Source organism: Phocoena phocoena, chromosome 3, assembly GCF_963924675.1.
Source record: "Phocoena phocoena chromosome 3, mPhoPho1.1, whole genome shotgun sequence".
Taxonomy (NCBI): domain Eukaryota; kingdom Metazoa; phylum Chordata; class Mammalia; order Artiodactyla; family Phocoenidae; genus Phocoena; species Phocoena phocoena.
Genome location: NC_089221.1, coordinates 126,707,573 through 126,723,503, shown reverse-complemented (window position 1 = coordinate 126,723,503; position 15,931 = coordinate 126,707,573). Strand labels below are relative to the sequence as shown.

The following is a 15,931-nucleotide window of genomic DNA, read 5'->3' as shown; positions in this document are numbered from 1 at the left end:
GCATCCCAAGACTGATACAGCCCCTGTCCTCACGGAGTTTACCCTCCAGTGGAGAAAAGAATTAATCAGATCATTTCAGAGAGTGAGACAGCCTGGGAAAAAAATAAAAGGAAGCTGTGATGGAGAATAAGAAGGTGGTGAAGATTCATAGGCTATTTACAGTGGTCAAAGAAGGCTGTTTTAAGCAGCTAATACTGAAACTTAGGCGTGAAAGATGAGAAGGAACCAGCCAGGCAAAGAGCTGAGGAAAGAAGATTCCAGGCAGAGAGAAAACCTAGTGCCAAGGCCAGGGACAAAGAATTTGGCTAACGAGAGGAATAGAGAGGCTTTGTAAATACTGCCTCAGGTAAACCCCACAATAACCTCTGCGGGGAAGGATACTATTCCCATCACCATTTTGCATTTGAGGAAACTGAGACTCATAGAGGTTGACCGATGTGTCCTGGGTACGTTGCATTCATCCACACAGCAAATCCAGGGCAGAGGCAGGGCTTACACGGAGCACAGCACACACACATGAACCGAGAAGCTTCCTTCCCTGATGTCTCAGACATAACACGAGGGTCAGCGTGCGCACTCCCAGCCCACCGACAGATACCAGCCCACCGGCCCTGGGGCACAGAGGTCACACTGCTATTAGGTGAGGCACCAAGCGCCTCATTCAGTAAACCCTGGCTGCTGGGCCTGGTCTGGCAGGAGGCAATACTGTCACATGGTGCCTTCCCCAGCACTCTTTCCCATCCCAGGTCAGGATGTTTATCCTTTCTTCAGGAAGTTCATTCGAAATACGCCTGTCGTGACGGCCTTTTGGCTGCATGAAATCTGTTCCAGGCCTTGCAGCCGGAGCAGCAGCTGAGTAATTCGAAGGGGGGACATGGGGAGAAGAGAAAAAATGTGTTTGTGATTTTGGAACAGAGCTAAGAATAAAAGAAAAGGTCAAAAGGTTTTGGCTGAGCCTGACCTGGGCCCTGGGGATGGGAGTCCAAGGGCAGATCCAGGCCCAAGAACTCTGGTTCGGGAATGCAGTCGGGCTCAAGTGGCAGCCTCTCATCCCCATCCTCAGGCCAGAATCCCAACCCTGTGTTCCCAGAGCAAGCTGCCCAGCCTGATGGGGAGTTAAGATCTTGGGAGCTGGGGCTCAAGGACCACTCTTGGGGCTGACCGTGGCAGCAGCTCTGCCACTGACAGGGTGATCCTGGGCAAGTCATTTCCCTCTTCTAAGCCTTGCTGATTTCTGGTCAACGGGAAGACAGGATCCCTGGTTGGCTTCCCTCCAAAGGCTACTTGGAAGGCCAGTTTGGAGGCAGTGACACAAGGGCTCTGTGCAATGTTCCTGGGTCTAGCTCAGTGCCTGGGGCATGGGAGGCTCCAGGCAGATTTGCTGAATGGAAGAATGAGTGAACCAAACAATGAACTCTGACCACTGGGGAGAGACTGAGATTAGTGTCTCAAAAAACAGATTCTGGAGGGAAGTTATTCAGAAATGATGTCATCAGCGCTGGATGGAATGAGGGTTCCCTCTCTCACAGGGAGAGAAGCATGGCCCAGAGATATTCTGAATTATCACAACTATCAGAGCTGGAAGGGACTTCAGGGATCACGTAGTGACCAGGGATGTCAAACATGTAGCCTGCGTGCTACTGTCCCCATCCCTACCCCCCCACCCTGCCCTTCCACCTTTCTGACCACAACCCTCCAGGCAACACTGCCGATACTCAGTTGGAACTCGTGAGGAAGCCTATTTGCCATTCTTTTGGGGGTGGGGGGAATGAAGGTCCAGGAAAGAGACTTGCCAAGGTCACACAGCAAGGCAGGAGGGGCTGGGGAGGATGGTCAAGGACTTACTAGGTGCCAAGCATGGTGCTGAAAGGAATGCCAGATGGCAGAGACCCCAAGGAGCCCCAACAGGTTGAGTAAGAACAAAATGACTGACAGAGGTCTCCCCGCTCTCTCCTCAGCCCTCCCTGGGCTGCTCCAGCTCTGGAACAGCCAGACAGGGTTGGGGGTCCTGACCCTGTCTGGGAAGAAAGTCCATTCGTGCTCTCGGCATCGTGCCATCAGCACCCTAGGACAATACATCACAGGGAGCCGCCCCTCTCCTCTTCCAGCCCGTTAGCTCAGCTCTCCCTGCTCCCGCTTAGAAACAAAGTGCAAATTAATGGAGAGTTAATCAGCTGAGGAAGGGATATTAATAGACTTGCTCCACCCCCAACCTTCCTGAGCTCTCTTAGGCTGAAGGAAAAGGAACCTGCAAGAAACCTGAGGGAGAACGCTTCATTCTGGGTGCCTAGAGGAGCTTGAAGGAAGGACACAGGACAGAATTTAGGCTATCAGGGCCAGAAGAACACTCAGAAATCATCTGCCGTTCCAGGGCTTAACTGGGGTGCAGGAAACCCCGGAAATCATCTTCCCTTCCTTTTTTCTGGGGGTGGGTCCACAGATGTCATCAGGGTCTAACAGGACCCAGTGACTCTCTCCCTACAACAGAGTAAGAATCACTGATCTGATCCACGCTCGTTCCTCATTTCTCACCTGGGGAAACTTAGGCCCGACAGTGAGGAGCTACTAGCCCAAGACCACGTGGCACACGGCGATGGAACCAAACACCTGCTTCCTCCAAAAATACTTACTAAGTTTAGCCTATTGTGACCCTGGCCCTAGGACTCTGGGCACACAGAAACAGAAGGCACTGTCCCTGCCCCCAAGCAGTTGTCAACTCTTGTAAGGGTAGCTGTTCTCCACTCTGTCTGTTTCCATAGTGACGGTACCACCTGACTTGTGAGAACACGGCTCTGACACAAGGCAGCATGGCTCTATGACTGCCACTGGTCAGATAAGGACGCTGTCCCGGTTAGTGGCAGAGGGGGTATTAGAACCTCTGGTCCCTGTATCCCAGCTCAAGGACTCTGGAATGGGTCGTGTCTGGTCCTTGGCAGGAAGGAAACTATTACAATCAGTTTCTTCATTCAACACATATGATTGAGTCTTTTCAATGCACAAGGGCCCCACAGAAGAACAAAACTCTGTTTGTCCTCAAGGAGCTCGAAGCCTGAAGGTCACAGGCATGCACGTACACAGGATGGGAGCCCAGAGAGGAAGTCACTGACCACCTGCCTTAGGAGGGGCTAACATGACAGCTGGGTGTCAAAGGATTTATTCATATGATAAATATTTTTTAAGCCCCAAGAAAGTGCCGGGCTCCATGCAGAGCCCTGGGGATATAACAGTGCACAACGCTGTATCAGCCCCCAAGCTCAGGGGGTTTATGATGCGGGAGGGGGGCAGGGAGGAATCAGGCACTAATCACATAATCACCACAGCAGAGGCACACCGTGTGTATGGGTGGAGCAGAGGTGGAGTGCGGGCCATGAAGGGGAGAGGGGCTGGGTGGGCAGAGTTCTGCCTCATTAACCATCTGTGAAGATTCTCCTGCCTTCCTTGCTGTGCTAAGAGCCCAAGGGCCATACCAAGGCTGACTTGTGTCTGAGACCATTTCATGCACATAGTAGGACCTTGGCAGGAGCTTACTAGTGGGTCTGGCCAGTCTCTGAGTAGGTGAGGCCTGTACAGTTTAGGTGGGGATGGTCTCCCCGCAGCATCTAAACCCCTCTCACTCATCAGCTCTCCATAACCTGAAAGCATTTCCTGGAAGTTGGCCCCCTCTGAGGGAGGAGGTAGCACAGCGTAGTTAACCCCATTGTTGTGAGAAAGAATGGACGTCCTGGGAAAGAGCCCGAATTAGAGCCCAGCCCTGCTGCTCATCACAGGGTTGGCAAAGAGGTTATACAACAGAGAGGGGTTTGGGGTCCTGTGTTAGAGTCTACACTCTGACCCTTCCTAACTGTATGGCCTTGGGCAAGTTACTTAACCTCTCCGAGCGTCACTTTCCTCACCTGTAAAATGGGTTACTAAGAGTTTTTCTACCGACAGGTTAGAATAATCTTGGGAAAAATCCAGCTCCTTAACATGGCCCGGAAGAGCCTGCATGATCTGGCCCCTCCTAGCCCACATCCACCCCCCAACAACTTCCTGGCACCTTCCCCTTAGCTACTGCTCCAGCCCTTCGGGTCCCAACACAGCGAGCTTTCCTGCTTCCCCACTCTGTGATCATCACTCATCACGTGGCTCCTCCTCCTTCGGCCGAAGCATCTGCTCCTCGGAAAGGCCTTTCCTGACCACCCAGCCTTTAGATGCTCTTCTCATCCCAGGTTTATCCCTACTGTGCCCATGTCACAAGTGACCACTGTTGGTTTATGTATTACCTGATCTAGGATCGGTCTTCCCTCTAGACCATAGAGTCCACTGTTGAACACAGTGCCTGACACACACAGGGAGCTCCATAAACATTTCTAGAAGGAATGATACAATGTGCCAGGAGTACTATTTGAGATGGTGCTCTTGGCACACTGACTTGGCACGTGGTATGTTATTATTATTGTTGTCGCTATTGTTATTATTATATTGCCAGACGTTATCATCATCATCATCCTGCCAGACAGACACAGGGAGCTATGGCTTCTTCCTCCAATCTTTATAGGGGAGCATATTTCAAGGAAAGAATAATGAGTCCAAACGTACCCATCACCCAGCTTCCACGTGGCCAATCATATTTCACTTATTACCTCCATGCCATGCACCCACACCCACAAATGCAAATGCATGTAGGGATTGCTTTATTCTGATGCAAATCCCAGACATCACATTACCCCCTGTTTGAGGCCTTCTTAAAGGAAATGTGCCTCCAAAGCTGAGAACAGAGGCAGATGCATAGATATGCGCTGCGGTCCTTGGCACTGCCTCTTTTTAAAGAACCTCTAGGCTCCAACTGAAAAATGCAGATAACTGTACTCCTGTGTGTGAGTTGTTAAGAAAATTAAGCGAGTTAATATACACAAACAGGGACAGTCCTGCCACAGAGAATGTGAGTCATTCCCATTATGGCGTCAGCATGGTTATAAAGCTCTGGCTCAGGAGGCAGGCAAACTGGGTTTAAATCTAGTTCAGCTACCGACGAGGTAAATCACCCTAGGCCCGTGACTAAACTTCTTCAAGCCTCAGTTTCCTCATCTGTAAAATGGGGGAATAATCTCACCTGCTTCACAGGGTGGGAATGAGAGTTCACTGTGACCATACAGGGAAGGGAGGCCTTGGAACCCCCTCTGGCTCACAGAGGGACTCAGTTCTGACTGGGGGCATAGAGAGAGCAGCTCTTCCGAGCCCTCACTTCCCAGGGGCGATAACACAGCCTGGCAAGGGGGCAAGAGCTGCCCAAGATCAAGTGTAGACCCAGGACAAGAGACAGGGTCCCAAGAGCTTTGGTGGATGAGGAGACTTCTTTGCATGAGCAAGTGTAGAAGAAGATGGCTCAGGGCAGAGCCGGGCTTTTAGAGGGAGAGAGAGGCAGTGAGGTTCCGGAGGGCATACCTGGAAGAGCTCCGGATCGTCGGGGCTGTACTGGCTGGGTTCGGTCTCAGAGTTCTCCGGGCGCCACTGCAGCTCCTCAAAGCAGGTGGCCGAGTCGAAGTCGCTGGCGTCCAGCTGGGAGAGGTCTAGCTCCGGAAAGTCAGCGCAGAGCTGCTCCTCCCCAGACCCCCCGCCCTGAGGAGACAGGAAGGAAGGAGGCGGGTCAGAGCTGAGTTTGGTTAGACCCCAGCAGGGACCCTCTTACTCAGGATGCTGCCAGTCTGAACCTGTGGCTGCCTTTGTCCGAGGCCTGATTTTGCCAAGCGACCAAGAAATGTAAAGCAGCATCCTCTTGCAACTGTCGAACCTACCATGAGCTAAGTCAGGCCCTGGCAGTACAAACCCCCCTTCCCGCTGCTCCGTCCCCACCTCCTCTGCACTCCTATACACCCTGCAAAGCCCTGCCCGCATAGCACCTCTATTCTCTTACCAGAAATATTTTGTTGAAAACTTTATTACAACCTATAAATAGAGATCTATTCCTTTATACAACTGCTTCCACCTGAAAGGGGATTTGCGGAAGGCAACAACCCCTCTATCTGAATAATGAAACAACAAAGAGCAATAATAATGAGAGATGACATCATTGAATGATTGCTGTGTTTTGGAAGAACACTCACCCATGTTCCCAGGAATATTTGTAATGTCTAAAGTGTGGAAGACCACCCATCAGTAGACAATAGGTAAGTAAAGCTATAATCACCTATATCATAAAACAGGGCTGTTGAAAAGAATGAGGCCGTTATGCATGCATGTTAAATAAGATACTAAACTGCAGAAGATCAGCAAGTAAGATATTACCCCACGTGTGTAAAGAAAATGGGACAGACTCAAGCTACACACTTCTCACGAGAATACGTATGATAATACCGTGCCAGTACACAGGAAAAGGTCTACGAGGCCATAAACCCACCTGCCAGTGGTGGGTGGGGTAGAAGGGAGTCATGGAGGACCTGGTAACAGTACCGACCGAACTGATGCTTCTCAGAGGGTGGTCCCAGGACCGGCAGGGGCAGAACCACCTGGGAACCTATAAGAAATAATGCAGATTCTCAGGCCTGGCCCCAGACCTGTGGACTCAGAAGGTAGTCACCTTCTCACCCTGGTCTCCCAAGTTGAACAGTTACCAACAGAAGGGCTGCCTTGCAGATTCAGAAACAGCCTGAGTGGGGAGGCTAACACAGAAAGACGACACCACAGGCGCTGGGGTCTGGCAGACCTGAATCATAATCCCCATTCACCAGCCGTGATGCCTTAGGCAAGTCCCTTCACCTCTGTGAAGCTCAACTGTCTCATCTGTAAAATGGAACAACAACTGTCTCATACAGTTAATATTAAAGGAGGCAGTGCCGTAGCCTGGCTTGGTAAGTTGCTCGATAAATGGTAGCGAGCAGTAATGACAACACATTTTTAAAAATAATGAGAACAACAGAGTTTCATGGCAGGCAAAGGAAGGTGGAACCTCTTTAGAGAACAGACAGGCTTGTGTGACACTTAAGAGAAATAGGTTTTATCCAGACCTTTTCCTTAATTGTTCCCACTTACTAGGCCTCATAAATTATGAATAAATGTATATTATTAGCTCAACTTGACACAGGAAAAAGGCTTTTATCCGAATTTGGGTCAAATGTCTTAATTGGCATTTTGCAAGAATCCTGCACACACAGGCAGCACCGGGGCTGGGTTCTCCCAAGCGGTCAGTCCCTGCTCTCAGGCCAGGCAGCACGGTGCCCAGAGAGTATGTCTCCAGGGACATCCCTGACCACGCCTGCCCTCCATCTGCCCGGTCTTTCTCCAATCCACTTGTGTTCAACATCCATGAATATTAAGTCCTGCGTCACTCCAGTGAGGATTCTCAGCCCCCTCCTGGGGCTGCGAATCTCCCCCTGCCCAGTTGGACTATGGGGGTACAGTGGTCTTGCCTGTTCTAGACGGATGAATGGTTTGTTTCTAGTTTTTGGCTGTGATGAACAAGCCTACAATACGTGTGTACAAGTCTTTGTGTGGACCTATGTTTTTATTTCTCTTGGGTGAATCTCTAGGAGTGGAATTGCTGGGTCATATGGTAAGCATACGTGTGACTTGATTAAAAACTACAAAATTGGGCTTCCCTAGTGGCGCAGTGGTTGAGAGTCCGCCTGCCGACGCAGGGGAACATGGGTTCGTGCCCCGGTCCGGGAAGATCCCACATGCCGCGGAGCGGCTGGGCCCTTGAGCCATGGCCACTGAGCCTGCGCGTCCAGAGCCTGTGCTCCGCAACGGGAGAGGCCACAACAGTGAGAGGCCCGTGTACCGTAAAAAAAAAAACTACAAAATTGCTCTCCAAAGTGGTGGTGCCATTGCACACTCCCACTAGCCATATGAGTTTCTATTGTTCCACGCCCTCAACAGTACTTGGTGTTGTTAGTATTTAAATTTGAGGCGTGCATGATAGTGGGGGCCCACAAGCATTTATTAAGTGCTACTGTGAGTCAGGCACTGTGATGTGTAAGACTCAGTTCTTTCCTTCATTTGTTGACATCTCAGTGGGGGAAGAAAACACATAAATATTTCATTACAGATGGTGCTAGTGCCACAAAAGAAACAAACCAGGTGCACTGATGGAGGACAAGAGGAGGGGAATCTACTTAGACGGGGTGACAAAAGGCTTCCTGGAGGAGCTGACGTCTGGTTTGAGACCTGAAGGAGGAGCCAGGCAGTGGAAAATGTGGAGAAAAAGCTTCCAGGCAGAGAGGACCCAGCAAAGTCAAAGATCCAGGTGGGGACCAAGCCTAGAGAATGGGGTACTGACCAAAGGCCAGTGAGGCTGCAGCTCAGCCCTAGAGTAGGGGGAGGGAGAGGATGCCGTCAGAGAGGCGGGTGGAGGCCGGATCAGGTAGGGATTGAAGGGATTTGGGTTTTGCGCCAAGTGTGATGGGGGTGGGAAGCAGGCAGATGGGTTAGGCCGGTGTAGCATCCAGGAGAGGAGCAGGTGGTGGGGCTGGGAGGACAGCACCGAGGGCCTGTGGAGCAGGAAGGAAGGCCAAAAGTAGACAGACAAGGATGCTAGGCAGCTAGGGCCTCCCTGGCCAGCAAAGCCCCAGCTATAAGCTCTCTGGGGAGCTCTCTCTATATGTTCTAGAACCAGCCCGTGCTAGTAACTCAGAGCAGCCACCTCTACAGGACTTGCTTTTTGAGTCTTAGAAACAGCTTTTAAATCAGAGTTCCAGAATCCCAGACCAGCCAGGAACCAGCAGCCCTGAGAGGTTGCCCATGCAAGTCTTCGTGGACAATTCTGGAGACCGACGCGCCTTCAAGAACTAGCTATGGATATGTGTGCACAGTGCATGTACGTGCAAGGAATTTAGACGTAACTTCTAGCCCTTCACAGACACAGCTAAGAACTCCTGACCTGGTTGGTCTACCTACTTCACTTTGCACCTATGGAAACTGAGGCCCAAGGAGGATAATGGATTTGCTCAGGGTTATCCAATGAGTGTCCTTCCCATGAAAGCCATGCCACCTCCTTTACAAAATGCCCATCAAGTGGCCGTGACTACTGCACTTAATGATTACCCAGAGCAGCTTGACATACTCAATGTGTACCCAGGGCATAAAAATAAAGAAACCTCGGGCTTCCCTGGTGGCGCAGTGGTTGAGAGTCCACCTGCTGATGCAGGGGACACGGGTTCGTGCCCCAGTCCGGGAAGATCCCACATGCCGCAGAGCGGCTAGACCCGTGAGCCATGGCTGCTGAGCCTGCGCTCCGCAAGGGGAGAGGCCACAACAGTGAGAGGCCCGCATACCGCAAAAAAAAAAAAAAAAAAAAAAAAGAAACCTCAGCTTCCAGGCCTTGTCAATTACGGCTGAGGCAACTCTCCAGCTAAAAACCATTAAGCATTGCATTAATAGTGATTTCTCTGGCCCTCTCCATATTTAGAGAGGCTTTTGAAGCGGTGCCTCGGGTGACCCAGCTCTCTTTTGAAAGGTCTGACTTGAGGCCTTCCTGTTCTGTACTGGGGAGCCCCAGCAGGACCCACCCATGGAATGGGAGGTAGGGGGGTCACAGCACAGGCTAAGTCACTGCTATTACTGAGCACTTTCTATATGCCAAGGGCCACACTAAGTGTCTTATATACATCCTCTCAGCAGATTCTTATAACGACGCTACAGGGCAGGGGTCACTGTCCCCACGTTACTAATCAGGAAACTCAGTCCAGTCACTTGTATTAGTTTGCCAGGGCCGTCGTAAAAAAGCACCACAGACAGTGTGGCTTAAACAACAGAAATATTTTTCCTCCCAGTTCTGGAGGCTAGAAGTCTGAGATCAAGATGCTGGCAGGGTTGGCTCCTTCTGAGGCCTCTCTGGTTGGCTAGTGGATGGCATCTTGTCCCTGTGTCTCTTCCCGTTGCCTTCCCTCTACATGTGCCTGTCTCTGTCCAAATTTCCCCTTAGATTAGGCCTACCCTTATGACCTCATTTTAACTTGATTGCCTCTGTAAAGACCCTATCTCCAAATAAGGTCGCATTCTGAGGTACTGGAGCTTAGGATGCCAAGATACCTTTGTATGGAGGACACAATTCAACCCATAGTACCCAGGGTCCCAGAAAGGTAAAGCTGAGATTCAAACCCCAGGTCTCCTGGCTCCCTAACAAAGCCTGTGCCATTGCCCGACATCCTGCTTCTGAACGTGAGAAGGAACGTTTAAGACCATTTATTCCCATTTATGGATGGGGAGATGGAGCTTTGGGAAAAGTCTGAGAAAGACCCAAGTCACAGGGCTAGTCTGTAGCTGAGCAGGGACAGGCCTGGGGCCACATGTGCTGCATTGTACACCAGTCCCCACCACCAGTCTGCTCACACCCCTGACACGCTCGGGACACCCCCCTCTGGTTGCAGAACCTTCTGTATCCATTCCTCCAGGGACACCACACTGCTGATCTGAACGGGCTGTAGCTGCCCCAAGCCATGGAGATAAAACGCCCCGGCAGTGGATTAATGGTGTTTCATCCAGATTCTAAGTTGCTTCACTGGAAGCCTGGGTATCTTGTCGCAGATCGATTCCCTGTTTAAGAAAGAACGCGTCTTCAGGAAAAATTGGTGGCTCCGCTTTACTGACTACAATCAGCAAATCACCTAGCTTAGTGCCTGGCCCAGAGCACATTCTCAGAGTTACTGAGTGGAAGGAAGCAGGAGAGGGGGAGGGGGGTCTGCACTAACAGAACTTGGGTTCTGGGCCTGCCCGCACTCATTATGCATCCTTCAGTGGGTCACCTCCTCTCTCGGGTTCTCACTGCCCCCTCTGGAAAACAGACGATCAAACACAAAGACCCTATGGACCCCTCTTGCGCAAGCATTTGCAAGTACAATTCCGTACTGCACTTATCCAGTTTCTGTGATCCACATAGGCTTGGGGTAAGTATTTAGGTAGAATAAATAAATGAATTTACAGAGGGAGAGACAAAGACGCAGAGAGAAGGTCTGTATTGAAATGGAAGGAGGCCTAGAGAAGAAGGATAAAGGGCTAGGCCTGGCTTGGCTACTAACATTAATCATTTGTGGTCAGGAACCTAACTTTTGCCGGCTTAGTTTCTATTGACAAAATGGGGATAATAAAAAAGAATCCTATCTCACGGTGTTCTTAGAAAGATAAAACATCACAGGTCAGGAGCCTGGCACATGTCAGACACCCCGTGAATGGTGGTCACTGATACAGCATTTATAGCTGGCATTCAAGTGATGTTCACAGCTATGGTCTCACTGGTACCTTCCCAAGATGCGGGAAGTAGGCAGTGGTCAACGTCCCCACTTGACTGATGGGAAAGCAGGACATCTCGGAGGGTCAGTGCTTCATGACCCATCTGCTCAGTCCTAAACCCGCGGATGCCCTCAATCCTATGTTCCTTCAACCTCCACCAGCCCCCATTCCAGTGTTACCATCGCTCGTGGTTTCTCTTGGCGGGTGATCTTGCCCTAACAGCCAGACCACGCTGGCTCTCTCCGGGCCTGCCCTGGAGGGTGGGAGCAGGGCTCCCACCCAGGCCTCATACACTTCTTTACTGACATCTTGGATGCCCTAAGTACTGCCCTACAAGAAGTTGTATTTGATGGTCTGGGGCAAGTTTTCCCTTTAAATTACTGTTAGGAATGCCCAGACTGGCCTGGGCATGAGATCTGATAGGGTGGTAGGTACCTGGCACTGGGCTCACCTTTCCCGCCTCCCTAACTTGGTGGATACCAAACACGGCTCTACCTCCCACTGAGCCCCGAGCCTTCGCAACCCAGAGCCTTACCAGCCACTGCTGATTCATTAGACCCAGGCTGCTCTAGACCTATGACCCTGTACCTCTACTTGCCTTCTAGGAAGGAAGTGAAGTAAGTATTCATGATGTCCCCACAAAGCCATTTCATTATACAGATGTTTTCCTTTTTCTCCTCCTACGTCTGTTATTTGGCTGGCCTCCCACCCATTCCCCTTCCTAATGGTGGCAGCCCACTGATCTCCTTGGGGAAGTCATCCCTCCCCCGAATCCAGGCGGTCCAGGTAAGCACAGTCTGGCCAATTAAAAGGGTCTCATCCAGTGACCACAGCAACTGGTTCACAGGGGTGGGTCAGAGTGAACACCAGGAATGTGCTGGAGCGTGTGGACAAGGGTGCTCAGCTGGTTGAATTCAATTCTGGAGACGCTGCGAGCCACCTTTGCTTCCGCCTGGGAAAAGCCTGCCCAAGAATGAAGCCAGCACAGGGAATGCAGAGTCAAGAAGCAAAGAGAGGGCTTCCCTGGTGGCGCAGTGGTTGAGAGTCCGCCTGCCGCTGCAGGGGACACGGGTTCGTGCCCCGGTCCGGGAAGATCCCCCATGCCACGCAGTGGCTGGGCCCGTGAGCCATGGCCGCTGAGCCTGTGAGTCTGGAGCCTGTGCTCCGCCACGGGAGGGGCCGCAACAGTGAGAGGCCCGCATACAGCAAAAAGAAAGAAAAAAAAAAAAGCAAAGAGAGATGTATTCCCGATAAAAATAATTTAAACACTTGGATACAGCTGTGCCTGAAGCCAGTCTATTCCCTGTACTCCACAATTATGTGAGTGAATAAGGTCCCTTTCCAGATTATGTGCCTGGAGTTTGTCACCTATCAATGAAAAAGTTATGACTGATTCATCTCTCTTACATCCAAAAAAAAAAACCTAAGCTTCCCACTGTCTTCCAAATTAGTACAAAACTCCTGAAGATGCTTCCAGGAGAACAGTAGGAAGAGTAATTGATTTTTAGACCTCAAAGAAATACTACAGCATCCTCGTAAAACTCAGGAGTCACAGACACAAAATTAAGCTCCAGGAAGAATAAGTAGAAAACACAGGGGCTCTGAGCTCAGCCTAAAAGAACAAAACACCCTGAGCTTAAAGATAAATCAGACCATTGAAAGGATCTCCCGCCAAAACACTCAAGGCTAAGTGTCTCAGAACATCATGGAGGCCCTTTCCACGCAGGAGCATCTGGCCCCAGGCCTGCCGAGCAGAAACTCAGTGATGCTCAGCGCTTTTCAGCGGGGCCTCAAGCCCCAGCTACGCAGCTACCCGCTCAGGGCTTAGCGTAAGGTGATCTGACAGAAGGTCACCAGGCCTGGCAAGAGTGGGTCCTCCAGCCCAGAGAGCAAAATGGGTCCAGTGCTCAGAACTTGACTACAAGGCCAGGCCGGGAGGACGACCAGTTACCAGTGACCTTGGGAAGGCAGCTCTTCTTGGTAGGCGAGGCAATAGGATGGAGGAAGTGGGGTCCCTGATATTTCTAAGTGCCAATCGGCCCTGGGATATCCACCTCAGGACGTGAGGGAGGACTCAACGTGGAGCCTGTCAAAGTCTTCAACATTTTGGGCAGTCTTCTGTTACTTGCCACCAAACCTATTCCTTACCAGGCCCTCTCAGGCCTTTGGTACAACAGACACTCCCCTAAGCAACCGCCCGGGTTAACCAACACTCTTCATCCCCTCCTGTAACAACACACATTACTAAGGCCCAAGGCGCCCCAGAGTCTCAGAGACAACCCTCCAGGTCATCTCCAGCAGCTGGGTTGTTTGTTCAATGTCATTTGTGTTTCTTCCCAAACCCATTTGTTACTATAATTACAAAGTTTTTTTTTTGGGGGGGGGGGGGCGCTCATGCCACCTGCAGCATCCTAGCTCCCCAACCAGAGATTGAACCCGTGCCCCCTGCAGAGCCCTAACCACTGGACCACCAGGGAATTCCAATAATTACCAGCTCTAATGAAATGGTTCATCAACAGAAAATATGAGTATAAAAGAAGAGAATGTGATGGCAACTAAGTTGAAGGCTGTGGAAGGACTCAATAAAGTTGAGCTGTTTTTTAAAAAAAAAAACATACAAAAACCCTGCTGTCAAATTATGTGTGGGTGAGCTAACAGTGAAAGATTAGGGAGGCACTGGCAAGAATCTGAAGGATTCTGCACTTAGATTGCTTGAGTCTAAATTCTTAATCCAACTGAGTGAATTCCCAATCTGGAAATAGGAGCCCTGGCAGCGTGGGTGTGGACCAGGCAGGAGAGAGCGCTTGGGATTTCAGCGTCGGCAGCACAAGCAGTCCTAGAGCAAAAGACTGGCAATAATGAATGTGCATGCCATATGGCTTCATTAAACAACAACGTTAGGTATTACGTTTTATGATTTCGTACTCTCACTGACTTTTTCCGAGGAATTCCCCTCTCCAGCCCTCCACCCACCCCACCAACCCCCAGCTGTGGTTCCTGCTTGTCATCGGATAAGGTGGCTATTGGACATGGATTGCAGCTTGCATTGTATAGGAAATAAATCCTTACAGTGGACTCCCAGAAGACAGAACTGGGGCTTTTGGCACTGGAAGAGCCTGTGGAAATACTTCTAGAGATGACTCTCTTATTTTGCAGATAAGGACACTGAGGCAGACAGTCTCCTGGGACAGGTGTTATCTTGGGCATCTCCTTTTCCCCTCCCTGTTGCCTGCAGGCAGCCCCTTATCCAACAGAAATCCCTAAGGTCTCTCAGAGCTGTGCCTGGGCCAGGTTACCTGGGATGGAGCAGCTCCTGGTTGTCTTGGCAGGTGGTGGGCACTGAGGTCTAAGAGGGCACCATTGGCGCCCCACACCCCTGCACCCCACTGTGGCTGCACAGATCCTGGCACCTGTCAGCCAACACAGGCTGCCCCTGGCCCAGGAAGGTGGTGCTTTCGTTTATTTTAAAACAGTAAAAGGGTGAAGTATATTCTGTGAAACGAGTGAGCGAGAGTAAGTGAAGGTGTTTCAGGGGCAGTGTCGTCCGCATACTGTGTTCGCCTACAATTGCTGTCAATTTTATGCACTTGAATTCAAGGGCCTCTTCAATTCACAGGAGAGCAGCAGGAAAAGCGCTTTGTGAACTGCGAAGCGTGTGCAGGTATCCACCTGCTGTTAAGACTGGTTAACAGTCCCTTTCCATCTCCAGGGACCAGCCTCCCTCATGGAACTGCTGTGTGGCTTGAGTTTCCACCCTGGGACCTCTGTGCTGGCAGCTCCCTCGGCCTGGGATGCCTCCTCTATCTTTCTTCTGCGCATGGCTGGTCCTTTCTTATCAGCCCCATCCCAGATTAAATGTCCCTCTGAGGTGAGCCTTGCTGACCACTGTATCCTAAAGTGGCTGCCCATCTCGCTCCCATCACCTGCTCTAAGTCCCTCAATTAACACGTTTCACTTTCTGATATCCCCTCCCCCCTTTGCCGGTATTTTTTTTTAATTGTGGTGAAATATACATAATATAAAATTTTCCATTTTAACCATTTTTAATTAGGCAATTCAGTGGCAGTAAGTATATTCACACCGTTGTGCAACCACCACCAGCGTCCCTCCCTCTTCAGAGCTCTTCCCCCCTTTTCATTTATCTACTTGTGTATTGTCACCTCCCCCAGCTATGAGTTCCACGCGGGCAGAGGCGGTGTCTGTCTTTGTTCCCCGCTGTTTCCCAGAGCCTAGCACAATGTCCAACATATAGTAGCTGCTCAATAAACAAAATGAGATCCATGTGGAAGCGCCCTGTAAACTGGAAAGGGTGGTACACAAGAGCAAGAGACTGCAACATGGACATTTTCTCCGTACGGTCCCAAGACAAGGCCAAATTCCCTGGCAGCCTCAGTTATTCGACAACGATTTTGAGTTTTGTCCAACTCTGTGGGGGCAAAAGCGTCGAGAGCTCCTTTTCTTTCCTGGTTCCAGGCCCCTCTGAGAGGTCAAGAATGAAGATATACGATCACACAAACCACCTGACATTGACACTCACCATTTCAACACATCAGCTCTACCCAGAGCAACATTTTATTAGTCGCTGAAGGGCAGGCACAAAAATAGACTGCAGGGATCAAATGCCACCCTCTACAGTGGTTGAAAGGCCCTGGCATATGACGACTTGAGGCCTGGGGACCCTGGGACGGGGGTCCTCTGTCACAGGAGTGCACAGACATTGGAAGCTAGA

General features: G+C 50.7%; 1 protein-coding gene across 2 annotated transcripts in view; it reads right to left on the bottom strand.

The window, feature by feature from the left end:
• Window positions 1-15,931, bottom strand: part of PPARGC1B (PPARG coactivator 1 beta) — a 106,096-nt gene that overhangs the window by 21,562 nt on the left and 68,603 nt on the right. For both annotated transcript variants that reach the window (XM_065874117.1, XM_065874118.1), the window contains exon 2: window positions 5,425-5,598. In XM_065874117.1, the coding sequence (XP_065730189.1) occupies window positions 5,425-5,598 (174 nt within the window). The remainder of the gene's footprint in view (window positions 1-5,424; window positions 5,599-15,931) is intronic.